The sequence below is a fragment of the Capra hircus genome, chromosome 12 (genome assembly GCF_001704415.2).
Source record: "Capra hircus breed San Clemente chromosome 12, ASM170441v1, whole genome shotgun sequence".
NCBI lineage: Eukaryota > Metazoa > Chordata > Mammalia > Artiodactyla > Bovidae > Capra > Capra hircus.
The window spans coordinates 58,033,587-58,051,043 of NC_030819.1; the positions used below are offsets into that span (position 1 = coordinate 58,033,587).

Sequence of the window (17,457 nt, forward strand, 5' to 3'; positions counted from 1 at the left end):
AAAAAAAAAAGCAGATGGGTGGCAGACATTGAATGCTAGGCTAAAGAAATTAAATTTATTTGATAAGTTGTTGAACAGAGAAAACAAATGTAAATTTGATCATGCTACTTCCTGCTTCAAACCTGTGATTACCCTCTTTTGCCCTTATGATAAAATCCAGACTCTTTAATATGATCTACAAGGTCCTTTATAATTTGTTCTCATTAATGCTTGCCTCATCTTGCCATAATTGCCTTTTTACACACTCTCAGTTTACCATTCAGTGATACTGAATTTTGTTTTCTGGAACTACAGGGAGGCCTGGCGTGCTGCAATTCATGGGGTCGCAAAGAGTCGGATACGACTGAGCGACTGAACTGAACTGGTGCTCTGTGGCTCTTTACATATTGTTACCACTGCCTAGTACTTACTTTTTAAGCTTTTGCCTGGCTAATTGACACTCATCTTTCAGATCTTGACTCATCTCTCTAGGAAGTATACTTCCTAGCTTCTAAGAAGTAGTCTCTGTTTCACTTACTTAGCTTCTAGTGAAGGAATCTTACTTAAGCAATTGTCCTATGATAAGTGCTATGAAAGAGGAAACTCATGGTATTAGGAAGCGCACACATGAAAGGGAGTGTAGGTAATGGGCAAAGATTTTCTTATATGTTATTGCATACCTAGTGGCATACATAGTAGGTGTTCAGTAAGTATTTGTAGAATAAATGAATATCTTGTTTAGAAAGCCTAAAGATTTGGCAGCTGTCTTTGGAGATGTGCTTTTCAAAATGTGATGCCTGGACCATTAGACTCTCCTGAAATGCTGATTGAAAAAAACAATTCCAAGCACTTATCTGAATCTGTTCAGTTAAAATCTCTGGAAATAGAGGTTATGATGGTACATTAAACTAATTGGTGACTCATAGAAGACAAGACTGCAGGCATTGAGATTAATTCAGTTCAGTTACTCAGTCGTGTCCAACTCTTTGCAACCCCATGAATCGCAGCGCGCCAGGCCTCCCTGTCCATCACCAACTCCTGGAGTTCACTCAAACTCATGTCCATTGAGTCGGTGATGCCATCCGGCCATCTCATCCTCTGTCGTCCCCTTCTCCTCCTGTCCCCAGTCCCTTCCAGCATCACAGTCTTTTCCAGTAAGTCAACTCTTTGCATGGGGTGGCCAAAGTATTAGAGTTTCAGCTTCAGCATCAGTCCTTCCAATGAACACCCAGGACTGATATCAATTAGCAGGCATATATATAATGTTCCAGGTGAAGGGAGGCAAGTGCCTGAGTTAGAATAATGGTCATGAAAGTGGATATGGAAGGTAGAAATAGGGGACCCTGCATTAACCTTAATACGGGGAATTCACAAGAAAGGATCAAATCATAGGTCCAGGGCATGACTGAGAACATAGTGGTGACATTCGTAGAAATTGTAAACTCTGGGGGAAAAGCTGGTTTGAGAGGGAAGAGGTTTGAAAGGATTGAAAAAAAGGTAGGTTTGGACTGCAATTTTAAATAGTACTGGGATGTGAAGGTGGCGATGTCCTGAGAACTTTTGGGGAATATAAGTCTAAAGCTAAAGACAGAATACAGGTGGGAGAGAAAGCTGTAGGAATCAACTCTGTTTGAAAAGTGAAAAAGTCATCACATCTGGTGAGAAAATTGATCATGATGAGGGCTAGGATAGAGCCTTAGGGAACGTGAAACAAATGAAATGTGGAAATCATCCATTTGAGAAAGGGAATCATCCATTCAGCAAACATCCTGTGCTTACTTTGTGCCTAGTAGCTTGCTTGGCATTAAGGATACAAACATGAATAAGATGGCCTTTGACCTTTGGACCTCAGTCCTGTATAGGAGAAAATACACAAATATGCTGTGTATGTTATAATAGGAGCATGTACAAAGCACTGTGTTGTGGCATAGCAAAGGAAACAGCCACCTGTCTTAGTATCATCAGGAAAAGCTCTGTAAAATGACATATACTGAATTAACTGAACCTTGAAAGACATACCTAGAGTTGGTGGTTTATTTTCTAATTGTAATATACTGGGATTGGTCTTTCTATAACCAGGGAAGGATAGGAATGAATTAATAAGGCTGCTGTGGACTCACAGCAGAAGCATTAACTTTTTTAAGCTTATAGTACATTAATAATTCTGTTGACCAGTCTTAAGACCTTTCGCTTTTAAGTTTACTTTAAATTCAGTATTGAAATGTAAGGCTTAAGCTATTTTTCACCTACTTAGTTCACTTCTAATATCTAAAATATATTTTTTTAATTATCCATTAAATTCCATGAGGAAGTTTGCTATTTCTTCTTATAAGTCTTTCCTTTTGCATGAAATCACATGAGTTTATTTTAACCATCATTTTGCTTATATATGAGATCCTCAAGTTATTTGGAAAATATTAGGATGTGAACTTTGTTTTGTCCAGTTCTTTTTTTTTTTTTTTGCTTTTTATTTCTCACAGTTTCTATTCTTTTGTGTTTTCTTTTTATTGCTGACCCAGTATTGATACCTTTTGTTAAATAAAATCCTGTGTTTACATTAGGGTTCATTTTTTTGTATAGTTCTTTGAACTTTGGCAAATGTGTAATGTCATATACTCACCATTACAACATATACAGAATAGTTTCACTACCCTGAAAATCCCCTATGTTCTACCTGTGCACCCTTCCTTGCGCCTAGACCCCTGGAAACCACTGATCTTGAACTGTATTCAAGTGTTTTATGCATTTATATACATAAATGCTGAATGGAGTCAGACATTCTTTGAGACATCACTTTTTGGAAAGGAATTCACTTCAGACTGAATTCCCCATATATTCTCCTTCCAGTATAGATGAGACTTGTTTTTAAATACTTCTACAGAATAAAAATTCACAATCCAGAACATATACATCCTCACTGCATTATTGTATGTTTCAGGAAAGGATATTGCCAACAGTAAACACAAAAGTTGTTGCAGGGTGAAGGCTAAAATCAATCAAGCAAATGATGTTATCAGCCCACCTCCAAATTCCTCTCTTAGTGAAAGGTATGATGAAGTGATTGTAGGAAACATTTTCCTATGTATGATATTTTTTTATAGAGATGAATCTAATTATCATTGTAATATCTTGCCTTAGAGCCTGGTAGAGGATCTTCTATTTTAAAATAATTTCCTTTTAGAAAAATCCTTGAATACAATAATTTTTACGTTAGAAACATTTACTCTGTTTTTCTTATAACATTTAATTCAGTGTTTTTCTGTGTATCTGTGGAATTTTTATGTAACAAAAATAAATGATGAAAAGCAATGCCTTTGAAATATCCAGTTTAAAATAATTTGTATACTCTGAATCTGTGCAGAGAGTTTGATTCACTTTATGTAATTTTTAAATTCAAAATATACAATTCCTAGCACCTAAAATTTGTGACTACTTTATACATTACTTTCAATGGGGATTTTAAACATAACTTAGTGGTTACTTAATTCTTCATGAGATATTTCCTTTTTTAAAAAGTAATCTAAGAATATTACAAACTAGTATAATTCTAATTGATATGACTGGGATTCCTTTTTTAAAATAAGATTAGTATTTTGGTTTTTTTTTGCTATTTTCATTCTCTTTGAATAACTGAGGGATTTGTTTTGTTTCCTTTTAGTCCTGTTGTTCTGCGATGTACACATGTAACACCACAAAGAGGAAAGTCGGGTATGATTAAAAACAAGGCCTTTTATTTTTCATATACTGTTAATTCTAATAAATATAAAACTTAGTAGTTTTGTCTCTTGTTTTATCCCCAGTGGTATGTGGAAGTTTATTTCATACACCAAAGCTCATAAAGGTAAATAGTTTATTTTTACTGTATAGTACTATGTAGTAATTGAGAATTTGACAATGCTATTGTAATTTTGCCCTGAGTCTTACAGTTATGTACCTACTGACTCACGTAGGCATTCGATAAGTGATAACATGAAAAAAAAAAAGTGAATAGAAAAATTCTCAAGCATCTGTTCACTTCTATGAAATAAACGATTTTCCTTATTTCAGGGTCAGACACCGAAACGTATTTCTGAAAGTTTAGGAGCTGAGGTGGATCCTGATATGTCTTGGTCAAGTTCTTTGGCCACACCACCAACACTTAGTTCTACTGTGCTCATAGGTAATACCCGTGAATGTATATTATATAAGACAGTGTTGATAAATTGTCACCTATAATGCTTCTGTTAAAAAATTATATGAAAAGATAATTAGTAACCAGATTAGAGAATCTATCTTCATTAGGTATGTTACTATTTCAGAATAATTTTATTCTATGTAGTGTTGATTGAGATAAATCTCAAGTGAATCAAATAGTATTTTGCCATGCTTAGTCACTCAGTTGTGTCCAACTCTGAAACGCCAGGGACTGTAGTCCACCAGACACCTCCATCCATGGGGATTCTCCAGGCAAGAATACTAGAGTGGTTTGCCGTGTTCCCAACCCAGGAATCGAACCCAGGTCTCCTGCCTTTCAGGTGGATTCTTTTCCATCTGAGCTACCAGGGAAGCAAATAGTGTTTTAGAGGCATCAAATTAATTTATATACAAACCAGGATTTTTTTTACTTTAGCAAAACTATCATTACATTTTGATTCCTCTTTAGTTGGGCATTTAACTGTCTTCTTTTCTTGCTTAGATGAAATAATATAGGTTAAAGCATGTTGAAAAGTAAGAAGTATTTAATATGATATACCTTTCAACTGTATTATCTAAATATACTAAAATCTACAAGCTTTAGCTTTTAAATCATGATTTTACAACTTAATCTGATTCTCTAAGCCTTTGTGGACAGTATTATCTTCAAGTTAGAATCATCAAACTATAGTTTCTTACCAGCTTATCAGTGGTAGTAAGGAAATGTGAATATAACTTATCCACTGTGTTGACTGACCTCTCTAATTACTATACTGGGATTAATTCATTTTGCTTTAAATGTGTTATTTAACCCAACAATGCATGTTTCTTTTGAGGTCTAACTGAAAAATGAAGAAGTTTTACATTAATTTTAGTGTATGATGTATAATACAGTATAGGTAAATTGAACTGTTTTTTTAATTTACAGTCCAAGATGAGGAAGCATCTGCAGCTGTGTTTCCTAGTGATACTACTACTGTAAGTAAATATTACAAAGTGATTAAACTGTTGTGGTTGCTTTGAATGCCTTGAGAAATTATTTATCTTGAATTTTTCATTCTTTAATTTATGATTTATAAGCCTTTAGGAAAGTCTCTAAACCTGTTTCTATATGTGATTTTCTTTGACTTCCTATGAAAATCTACTGTCTCTGTTTAACAATAAGTTGAATATACTATGTGCATAGTGAGAATTTCTATACTAGTGATTTTAAAATATAACTTTTGCAGATTTTGAAAACATATTTTTCTAACCATGATGAAAGTCTGAAAAATAATAAGTTTATTCCTTCTGGGCCAGACAGCGACAACAGAAATCAAACAGAAGCTGAAAGTCATGGTAAGCCCTTCTGTTTAATTGAATGACTGTTCTTAACTGACATCATTGAAATAATTGCTCATCTTTTCTTAAAGAGAAAAAACATTACTTCTCCTTTCTTTATTACTGAAGGTGTTGAGAATAGAAACTAACTTCATTTAGATTAAAATGTTTAAACATCATGCTAGGATAATATTATTCAAAGATGCTATTGTGACCCCAAAACAAAACCCATAACTCAAAACTTAGAGATGCACAATAAGACTTAGAATTAACAAAATGTTAAGACCTTATCTCTAAGTAGAAAGTAAGCATGGTTGCAGATACACCAAAAGTTACTCAATCAGGTTATTGGAATGTTCCATATTCTTCAGTTCAGGTCAGTTTAGTCGCTCAGTTGTGTCCAACTCTTCGTGACGGCGTGGACTGCAGCGTGACAGGCCTCCCTGTCCATCACCAACTCCTGGAGCTTACTCAGACTTATGTCCATCAAGTCTGTGATGCCATCCAGCCATCTCATCCTCTGTCTTCCCTTCTCCTCCTGCCTTCAATCTTTCCCAGCATCAGGGTCTTTTCCAGTGAGTCAGTTCTTCGCATCAGGTGGCCAGAGGGTTGGAATTTCAGCTTCAACATCAATGAATATTCCAATGAATATTCAGGACTGATTTTCTTTAGGATTGACTGGTTGCATCTCCTTGCAGTCCAAGGAACTCTCAAGAGTCTTCTCCAACACCACAGTTCAAAAGCATCAATTCTTCTGCCCTCAGCTTTCTTTATAGTCCAACTCTCACATCCATACATGACTAATGGAAAAATGATAGCTTTGACTAAATGGATTTTTGTCAGCCAGATAATGTCTCTGCTTTTTAATATGCTGTCTAGGTTTGTCATAGCTTTTCTTCCAAGGAGTAAGCATCTTTTAATTTCATGGCTGCAGTCACCATCTGCAGTGATTTTGGAGCCCCAACAAATAAAATCTGACACTGTTTCCACTGTTTCCCCATCTATGTCCCATGAAGTGATGGGACCAGATGCCATGATCTTCATTTTCTGAATGTTGAGCTTTAAGCCAACTTTTTCACTCTCCCCTTTCACTTTCATCAAGAGGCTCTTTAGTTCTTATCTTTCTGCCATAAGGATGGTGTCATCTGCATATCTGAGGTTATTTATATTTTTCTCAGCAATCTTGATTCCAGCTTGTGCTTCATTCAGTCTGGCATTTTGCATGATATACTCTGCATATAAGTTAAATAAGCAGAGTGGCAGTAGACAGCCTTGATGTACTCCTTTCCCAATGTGAAGCCAATCCATTGTTCCATGTCCAGTTACTAACTGTTGCTTCTTGACCTGCATAGAAATTTCTCTGAGGCAGGTAAGGTGGTCTGGTATTCCCGTCTCTTTCAGAATTTTCCATAGTTTGTCATGATCCACATAGTCAAAGACTTTGGCATAGTCAATAAAGCAGAAGTAGATGTTTTTCTGGAACTCTCTTGCTTTTTCCATGATCCAGTGGATGTTGGCAGTTTGTTCACTGGTTCCTCTGCCTTTTCTAAAACTAGCTTGAACATCTGGAAGTTCTCGGTTCATGAACTATTGAACCTGGCTTGGAGAATTTTGATCATTACTTTGCTAGCGTGTGAGATGAGTGCAATTGTGCGGTAGTTTGAACATTCTTTGGCATTGCCTTTCTTTGGGATTGGAATGAAAACTGGTCCATTCCAGTCCTGTGGCCACTGCTGAGTTATCCATATTTGCTTGCATATTGAGTGCAGCAATTAAACAGCTTGATCTTTCAGGATTTGAAATAGCTCAGCTATAATTCCATTACCTCCACTAGCTGTGTTCATAGTGATGCTTCGTTAGAACCACTTGACTTCTCACTTCAAGATGTGTGGCTCTAGGTGAATGATCATACCATGGGGGTTATCTGGGTCATTAAGATCTTTTTTATATAGTTCTTCTGTGTTTTGTTGCCACCACCTCTTTTTATCTTCTGTTTCTGTTAGGTCCATACCATTTCTGTCCTTTATTGTGCCCCCTTGGTATCTCTAATTTTCTTGAAGAGATCTCTAGTCTTTCCCATTCTATTGTTTTCCTCTGTTTCATTGCACTGATCACTGAGGAAGGCCTTCCTATCTCTCCTTGCTATTCTTTGGAACTCTGTATTCAAATCAGTTTATCTTTCCTTTTCTCATTTGCCTTTAGCTTCTCTTCTTTTCTCAGATTTGTAAGGCCTCCTCAGACAACCATTTTGCCTTCTTGCATTTCCTTTTCTTGGGGATGGTCTTGATCACTACATGTTCTTAGTATGTGTGTATAACTGTATAAATGTGTAGGATTGGGTATCATGTGTGTGTGTGTTTGTATAAAATCAGATTTTACTGTTGGTTATAGGGCCACAAAATTAATTTGGAACTTATAATTTGATAAATTTTAATATTAAATTGTGTTTATCTAGTAAAATTGAGTAAACTTTATTGTGTAGACCTGATAAAGAAAGGTTATTAGAGTTTGAGTGTGAATAAAAGGCTGTGAGTACACTGGAATCAGTCTTGACCAGAAGAACAGGGCAAGGTTGGTGTCTCCCTACCCAAAACATAGCTAGCATTCAGGATAACTCTTCAAATGCTAAATTCTGTGTTATTTTGTTTATACTATTTCTATGAAAAAGGTTTGAGGGTAATATAAATTAAATGGTTGTGTTATAAAATGTTATTAGTAATACTTACATTATAAATTTTAACAGGATTGGAGAAAATATTAGAGGATTCATTTGGTAAAGTAAGTAGCTGCAAAGACCATTTTGAAAAGTCACTGCCAAACGTGCTAGAAGATGAAGTACATGAAACAGTTGCAGGTATCTCTGAAGAAGATAGTTTGCCAGTATGTGTTTCTAAATACAAAACAAAAAAGCTACAAAAAACGAAAACTGGCAAGACTAGGAAAAATATTTTCCATGAAACAAAAACAGATGATTGTGAAGAAGCTAAAAAGGAAATGACAGAAAGTAAACATTCATTTGTATGTGAAACAGAACCAAATGACAGTGATCCATTAGATTCAAAAGTAATAAATCAAAAGCCCGTTGGGAATGGAACTGACATAATCTCCAGGGAAGTTGTACCATCTTCAGTCTCTGAATGGTCTCAGCTCACGCTCTCGAGTCTAAATGGAACCCAGGTGGAAAAAACGTCTCTACTGCATATTTCTTGTGACCAAACTAATTCAGAAGAAGATTTCATAGGCACAGAGAAAGAGTGTACCAACTTCATTACTTTAGAAAATTCTTTGCCACATATTTCAAGCATATCAAAAATAGTGAAGATATTAAATAAGGAAACAGTGGTAAACAAGGCAGATGAAGGGCGGTGTCTTGAATCTCATGAAGATCCCACTACTACAGGACAGCAAACACTAACTGACTCTTCGCCACTTCAGGGCATCAAAAAATCTATCTTCAGGATAAGAGAATCTCCTGAAAAGATACTTAGAGAAGATTTCTCAAATAATGTGACTGATACAAACTTGAAAGAAGAACCAGAAGACTCTAAAAGTGAATCAGAAATACAAACTATTTACTCACAGAAAGAGGGTTTTGTATGTTCAAGTTCAGGGGATAATGAGAGCTGGCCAGCCACTACCAAACACACTTCAGAAGCTTTGAAGAGCACAGGTTTAATATCCACTTTGAAAAAGAAAACAAAAAAGTTTATTTATGTTATAAATGATAAAACAACTTACCAAGAACTGAAAATACAGAAAGACCAAGAATCAGAACTAACTAATTCTTCAGCCCAATTTGAAGCAAAGCCTTTGGAGGCACCACATACATTTACAAATGTTGATTCAGGTACCTCTTTGTGTGTATGTAAATAGTGTATAGAGTTTTATGGATAGTGATAAATTTCTAATTTGAACACGTGTATCTTTCTTTAACCTTATTTAAAAACATACTGCTTACTTTCATTCTATAATTTTTTTGGTCTGTCTTCTGTCATTTTTTAAAAAATCTATATATTCCATATCAGACATTGTTGTTTAGGCCTTTGATTACCAGTGTTCAGAATCATTCCATTCAAACTTGTTGGATCAATTTGCATGGTGTATATATATATATATACACACACATATATATATGTATATATATAAAATCATAACTCTTGAGACAGCATGTGATTGATAAGCACCAAGAACTTGGCTACTTAATTCCTGCTTTAATTTTCAGTATTTGTTATATGCAAGTTGGACAGTTCTATCAATATGTTGTGCTATTTAATATGTATTTTCTCTAAAGCATGTAAAGAATAGAAAAAAATAATTGTTAGCTAAGTTGAATGTAAGGCACTCATAAAATAGTGACATTTTTGTTGTTGTTACACAGTTTTCTTAAATAGTTTGAGGTTGCTTAGAGTTATTACTAAGTCTTGGTGTCAGGAGTGTGCATAGTAAAAGCCATTTTTTATTTGAGCAAAAGTTTACTTATCAGTAGCTCTTGTGTGTGTTCAATCTCTGGGTCAAGAAGATCCCCTAGAGAAAGAAAATTCCATGGACAGGGTAATCTGGTGGCTATAGTCCATTAAGTTGCAAAGAATCAGACATGACTTAACACATACATACTGTATATTAAAAGGTGATTTTACCTCCCTCTGAGAATCTGAGAATATTTGTTGGGTGTTAGTATTTTAATGAACAATGGGCTTGGTGGAACTAGAGTACAGAACTGCTTGAGATTTAGGTTAATTTCCAGAAGAAAATGTATATATCAGAGATAAAACCAATAAATCAGTGGTTAGTGAATAAATAAAATGAGACTAATAATTTTGACTTGTTAATAGATTTCCTTCTCCAGGGGATCTTCCCAACCCAGGAATCGAACCCAGGTCTCCTGCACTGCAGGCAGACGCTTTACTGTCTGAGCCACCAGGGAAGCCAGAAAGTCAATAAAATTAACTAAATATTTGCATATATAATTGAGATTAAGTAATATTTCAGGCCCTTCATGTGTAGCACCTGTTTTTAAAGTTCATTTTCTGTTTTTCTTCAATGTGAAAGACTGAACCAAAGGAAATGGTTACTTTTTTAGTTGCTTTTCATTACCTTGATTTTCTAACTCCTATTACATCAATATTAGCAAAGAATTCTTTTCTAATGTTATTTTCTAACAAAAACACTATGAATTTTACTTATGGTAGCTAGCTACATACTAATTTTAATTGACTTGATAAATATTATTAAAAAATACTAGGTCCTCTGTATCTTTAGTTGGGAAATGTAGTAACTTCAAAATAGAGAATATTTAGAATTCTTTCCTTTAAATTTGACATTCACTTCTTGCTTTTCATGTAATTCTTGTTTTAGACACTGTCTTTTTAGACACTATCTTTAAAATATGTAATGAATGTGATTGATGATACTTGAATTTTATCTTGTCACTTTGTGTCTTCATGCTTAGGTTCACTGCATTCTTCTATCCAAAAAAACTGTTCACAGAATGATTCTGAAAAACCAACTTTGTCTTTAACCAGCTCTTTTGGGACAGTTCTGAGAAAATGTTTTAATAATGAAAGCAGTTCTTCTAATAATCAAAAAATATCTCAGGATCTTTATTATAAAGAAACAAACATTAATAAAGAAAAATGGCAGTCATTTATAACCACAGAAACTGATTATGTGTCATGCTTGCAGGACAAGCATTGTGAAGATAATCCAAAAAGCCAAGGTGTTTCAGATATAAAGGAAAAAGTCTTGCCTGTAGTATGTCGCCCTGAATTGCCACATTCAGAGGAATGTAGTGATACTGTCTTCCAATTCCAGGAAAGTTTTTTACATGACCATGAGAATACCACCATTTTAACTCCTAGCTCCAAGGATCTTCTGTCAAATCCAGTTGTGATTTCTAGAGGAAAACAATCATATAAAATGTCAGAGAAAATAAAATCTAAGAATTGTGAAGCAGGTTTTGAATTAACTAAATATATTTCCATGGAAGAGAATCAAGAAACATGTGTTTTAAATGAAAATTCTAAGAAACCTGAGATGTTGTCACCTGAAAAATATATAACAGGAGCATCACCTTCTGTGAAAGTACAATGCTACCAAAATATGAATCTCACAGTCATCCATAAAGACCAGGAAGGAACTACTTTAATTTCAAAAAGAACTGTCAACCCAAACTCTGAAGAACTTTTCCCAGACAATGAAAATAATTATATCTTTCAAACAACTAGTGAAAGGAATATTCCTATTTTAGGAAACATTAAGGAAGTTCATGAGGCAGACCTCAGTTGTTTAAGAGAACCTGTTCTTAAGAACTCTGTCATAGTAACAAGTACAGATATGGATGGCGGACAAGCAGCCAAAGTGTCCATTACAAAAGATTCTGTCTCATCAAATATAGTCCATGATCTTATAGAGAAGAATAGAAATAGCATAAAGCAACAACCAAAGATGACTTTAGGTCAAGATTCAAAGCCAGATGTGTCCCTAGATACAGATACGAGATCCAACAGAAATAACTTTTGCAGGGACAAATGGGCAGGACTCTCAGATTTGACTTCAGGTCACAGTTTTGGAAATGGCTTCAGAACAGCTTCTAATAAAGAAATAAAACTCTCTGAACACAACATTAAGAAAAGCAAAACACTCTTCAAGGATATTGAAGAACATTATCCTGCTAGCTTAGCTTGGGTTGAAATTGTAAAATCATTAGAAAATCAAAGGAAAGAAGGCCGACCTCATGATCATGATTCACAGTCAATTGATACAGTGTGTGGGTATGTGCAGAGTGGTGCAGTTGTTTCTGATGGTGAAAACAGTCACACGACTCCTCCAGTTTTATCTTTAAAGCAAGACTTCAATTCAAACCATAATTTAACACCCAGCCAGAAGGCAGAAATTACAGAACTTTCTACAATATTGGAAGAATCAGGAAGTCAGTTTGAATTTACACAGTTCAGAAAACCAAGCCACAGATTACAGAGTAATCCATTTGAAATGCCTGAAACCCAGATGACTGTCTCGAATACCACTTCTGAGGAGCAGAAAGATGATCTTCATCTCACAGCCAGTGTCCCATCTCTCAGTCATGTAGATAACAGCAAGAAATGTGGTTTAGTTGGACATGAGCAAAAGTTGATCTGCTTGTCAACAACCAAGTGTAACAAAAGTGTTTCTGGTTCTTTAACAGATAAAAGTGAAGAAGAGTTTAAGGGCTTTTATTCAGCTCGTGGCACAAAATTGAATTTTTCTAATGAAGCATTGCAGAAAGCCATGAAACTGTTCAGTGACATCGAGAAAGTTAGTGAGAAAACTCCTGCAGAAGTAGATCCAGGAAGTTTCTCTTCAGATCAGTGTAATGATTCTGATGTTTCTATGTTTAAGGTAGAAAAGTATAGCAATGATAAAAATTTAAGTGAGGAAAATAATAAATGCCAACTGATACAACAAAGTAACTTTGAAATGACCACCAGCATTTTTGTCAAAGAAAATACTGAAGATTTCAAGAGAAATACTGAAAACAAAGATAACAAATGTACTGGTTTTGTTTGTAATTTAGGAGAATCTGATGGCTGTGCTTCAAGTAAAAATGATACAGTTTATGTTCATAAAGACGAAAGTGGCTTACCGTATACTGATCAGTACAACATACATCTGAAATTATCTCATCACTTTATGAAGGAGGAAAACATTCCAATTAAAGAAGGTTTGTCAGATTTAACTTGTTTGGAAGTTATGAAAGCTGAAGAAACATTTAATAAGTCAAATAAAAAGGAGCCAATTGCTAATAAGATGAGGCAAAATATAAAAGATTTTGGTGTTTTTGATTTGTCCTTTTGGACTGCAAGTGGGAAAAACATAAGGGTTTCTAAGGAGTCTTTAAATAAAGTTGTAAATTTCTTTGATGAAGAATGTACAGAAAAAGAATTTAATCATTTTTCAGATTCCTCAAATTCTGAATTACTTTCTGGCATAAATATCAACAAAATAGACATTTCAAGTCATGAGGAAACCAGTATGTTCAAAAACAAAATGTTGAAAGAAAGCAGCCCAGCTGGTATTGAAAATCAAATACTGCCACTCCAGCAAAGAGAAAAATGTGAACTCAGAAAGATCAGAGAACCAACCATGTTGGGTTTCCATACAGCTAGTGGGAAAAAAGTAAAAATTGCCAAAGAATCTTTGGACAAAGTGAAAAATCTTTTTGACGAAACAAAGCAAGACAATAGTAAAGTGACTGGTTTTATCCATCAAGAGGCAAAGATGCTAAAGAACAAAGAGGTTTGTAAAGAAGGGCTTGACTTAGCATGTGAGATAGTTAAAGTAACTGCCCCACAGCATGAAGAGATGCAGAATTCTCTAGAGGAGAAAAAGCTTGTTTCTGAGGAGACTGCCATGCCACCCAGGTTCTTAAGTGATCATTTACACAGACAAACTGAAAATCTCCACACATCACATAGTATCTCTCTGAAAGTTAAAGAACATGAAAATATGGAAGAAGAAACTGCAAAAAGTCCTATATCTTGTTACACAAACCATTCCACTTTTTCAGCCATTGATAACTCAGCTTTAGCGTTTTACACAGGACATGGTAGAAAAATTTCTGTGTGTCAGGCTTCACTACTTGAAGCCCAGAAATGGCTTAGAGAAGGAGAATTGAATGATCAACCAGAAAAAACAAATTCCTCCAAAATTATATGTTTAAAGGAATATACTGGGGATTATGTACGAAATCCTTCTTGTGGAAACAGTTCAAACAGTATCATAACTGAAAATGACAAAAGCCTCTCTGAAAAGCAAGATTCAACTTCCTTAAACAACAACATGCCTAACAGCTATTCATATGATTCTGATTTTTGTCATTCCAGTGAGGGATTTAATAAATCAGAGTCTCTCTCAAAAAATAAAATTGATAATTCTGGTATTGAGCCAGTAGTAAAGAATGTCAAAGATAGGGAAAACACTAGTTTTTCTGAAGTAATACCTACCATAAGAGAAACAAACATAAACCCACAAGCTTTAGACAAAGATAGTTGTGTTCTGAAACTTGTGACTAAGTTTTCACCATGCAAAAATAAAAAGACAGCTGTTGAAGTGGCCTTATCTAATTCAAATAATTTTGAGACTGAACCACCTGCATACAGTACAGCAAGTGATCAAATAGCCTTTGTTTCAGGTGAAACAACAGTCAGAGAGAGATTTACAGACAACTGCAGGAACATATATATTAAGCAAAACACTGAGACTAAATCAGGCACTGACCAAACGAAAACTGTGACAGATTCTCATAAGGCATTGGGTGACTCAGAGGATGTTATTTTCCCTAACTCTCCAGATAATGAAGAACATAATATGCATTCACATGATGTTTCTCCTGACATTCAAAGTGAACCGATTTTACAGCATGACCAAAGTATTTCTGGATTGGAGAAAGTTTCTGAAATACCACTTCGTCATGTTGATTTGAAAACTTCTGATAGATGTAAATTTAACATGGGAAACCATCCCAGGTCTGTCTCTTCTATGAATGCTTGTGGGATTTTTAACACAGCAAGTGGAAAATCTGTCCAAGTGTCAGATTCTGCATTACAAAAAGCAAGACAGGTATTTTCTAAGTCAGAAGACAGTGCCAAGCAACTCTTTTCCACAGTGTCTTTTGAAAGTAATGAGCATTCAGACTTATTCACAAGAAAAGACAATACTATGGCACATAACCCTCCAAATTTACTATCATCTGCTTTCTCTGGATTTAGTACAGCAAGTGGAAAACACGTTCCAGTTTCTGAGAGTGCCTTATGCAAAGTTAAGGGAATGTTTGAAGAATTCAATTTAATCGAAACTGAATATAGTCTCCAGCATTCACCCACCTCTAGGCAAGATATAGCAAAGATACTTCCTGTCTCTTGTACTGATAAAAGAACCCCAGAACACTCTCTAAGCTCCAAAATGGAAAAAGCCTACAATAAAGAATTTAAATTATCAAACAACTATAACACTGAAAGTGGTTCTTCAGAAAATAATCACTCTATTAAAGTTTCTTCGTATCTCTCTGAATTTAAGCAAGACCAACAACAATCAGTATTAGGAACCAGAGTATCACACATTGACAACATTCATCTTATGGGGAAAAAACAAACTTTGCCTAAAAATATAAAAAAGGAAATTGGGAAAACTGAAACTTTTCCTGATCTTGTGAAAACAAATACAGAAATTTGTTCTACTGACTCCAAAGACCCAGAGAACTATTTTGAAACAGAAGCAGTGGAGATTGCCAAAGCTTTTATGGAAGATGGTGAGCTGACAGATTCTGAATTTCCAAGTCATGCGAAACACTCTCCTTTAACATGCCACAAAAATGAGGAAACAGTTTTGTCAAATTCAAGAACAGAAAAAAGAAAAGGAGATGCACTTATCACAGTTGGTAAGTGTCTGTTTTTGCCTTTTGGTCTCCCAGTCGCTTTTTAAATTAAGTCCTTAATAATTCTGGTATAATGCTGCTGCTGCTGTGCTAAGTCGCTTCAGTCGTGTCCGACTCCGTGCGACCCCATAGACGGCAGCCCACCAGGCTCCCCTGTCCCTGGGAGTCTCAAGCAAGAATACTGGAGTGGGTTGCCATTTCCTTCTCCAGTGCATGAAAGTGAAAAGTGAAAGTGAAGTCACTCAGTTGTGTCCGACTTTTTGCGACCCGATGGACTGCAGCCCACCAGGCTCCTCTGTCCATGGGATTTTCCCGGCAAGAGTACTGGAGTGGGGTGCCATTGCCTTCTACCTCTGGTATGCTAGCTTGTAACAATCAGGAAATTATACACTAAGTACATTTTTCAGACTTGTGTGTGTAGTTTGGTTTCATTCTTGATATCGCTGAGTCTGTGTACCAGGAAGTCATTGGTTGAGTCATGTTTATATACATACACATAGAGATGGGGAGAGAGAACAGAGTTTCAGACTCTGGCTATTAAGAACTTTAAAAGCTGGTTTCTGACTATAGATGTTGGTTAGCTTGCCTTTTTTTTTTTCCCCCACCTAGCAAGTATTCTAAGATAAGTTTGTTTTTAGTAAATAGTATTCTGATCTTAATGCCATTTGGACTACTTTCTGACTTCTCTTTTAAATAGAGTATATTTAACAACTCAGTTCAATTATGAGGTTAATTGGATGTTTGATTTTTTTTTTCTGTTAGTATCTTTGACTAGGAGTAATCTTAAATAATTAAATCTGTTGATTAGTTACAATTAAAGTAAATGGCAAAAGTAACTCTCCAATTTTTAAGTGAATGATCTGAAGCACGTCAATCCTGTTTAAAAACTCTAGACTTACAGAGTAGTTGAGTTTTCACAAGTCTTCTTGTCTAGGCCCTTCACATTATAGAGAAGGACACTGAAGATGGTCAGAGAAAGACACTGAAGATGGTCAGTTCATTCTTATACTTGGTACATTTTTGCCCTTAAGTCATCCTGGTGGATACAGACTTCCTTAATCAAGTATTATCCATGCCACATTCTATACCAAGTTCATGTTACAGGCAGAGTAGTAAGTTTACAATACTTAACCTTATTGTTGCTGTTCTCTAGTGCAAAATTCTGAGATGCAGATGCTAAAGATATTCATAATTCTTTTATAGAAAATAATGTCTTTATTTATAGGATCCTGTTTTGTTCATGTGTGCACTAAAGTAGGTTGGCCTTATGCCTAGGAATAACAACTCAGGTTTCTACTAAATGTTCTCAATAGCATCATTGTTTCATTTCCCTCACTATTGTTAGATATAAATATGTATAGCTTAATCAGCTTCCGGAGAGGGGCATGGCAGTCCACTCCAGTATTCTTGCCTGGAGAATCCCCATGTCAGAGAAGCCTGGTGGGGTACAGTCCATGGGGTTGCAAAGAGTCAGACACGACTGAGCGACTAGGCACAATCAGCTTCTGGTTACTTTATAGTACAGGTTCTTGTCAAACAGTTAAATCACTTTATAATCGAACATTTGATAAAAC

The 17,457-nt window shown here is 35.4% G+C and overlaps 1 protein-coding gene across 2 annotated transcripts in view; it reads left to right on the top strand.

Moving 5' to 3' along the window:
* BRCA2 (BRCA2, DNA repair associated) overlaps window positions 1–17,457 on the top strand; it is a 53,813-nt gene that overhangs the window by 4,295 nt on the left and 32,061 nt on the right. For both annotated transcript variants that reach the window (XM_018056628.1, XM_018056629.1), the window contains exons 4-11: window positions 2,918–3,026; window positions 3,638–3,687; window positions 3,780–3,820; window positions 4,027–4,138; window positions 5,081–5,130; window positions 5,382–5,490; window positions 8,216–9,319; window positions 10,922–15,886. In XM_018056628.1, coding sequence (XP_017912117.1) covers window positions 2,918–3,026; window positions 3,638–3,687; window positions 3,780–3,820; window positions 4,027–4,138; window positions 5,081–5,130; window positions 5,382–5,490; window positions 8,216–9,319; window positions 10,922–15,886 — 6,540 coding nt within the window. The remainder of the gene's footprint in view (window positions 1–2,917; window positions 3,027–3,637; window positions 3,688–3,779; window positions 3,821–4,026; window positions 4,139–5,080; window positions 5,131–5,381; window positions 5,491–8,215; window positions 9,320–10,921; window positions 15,887–17,457) is intronic.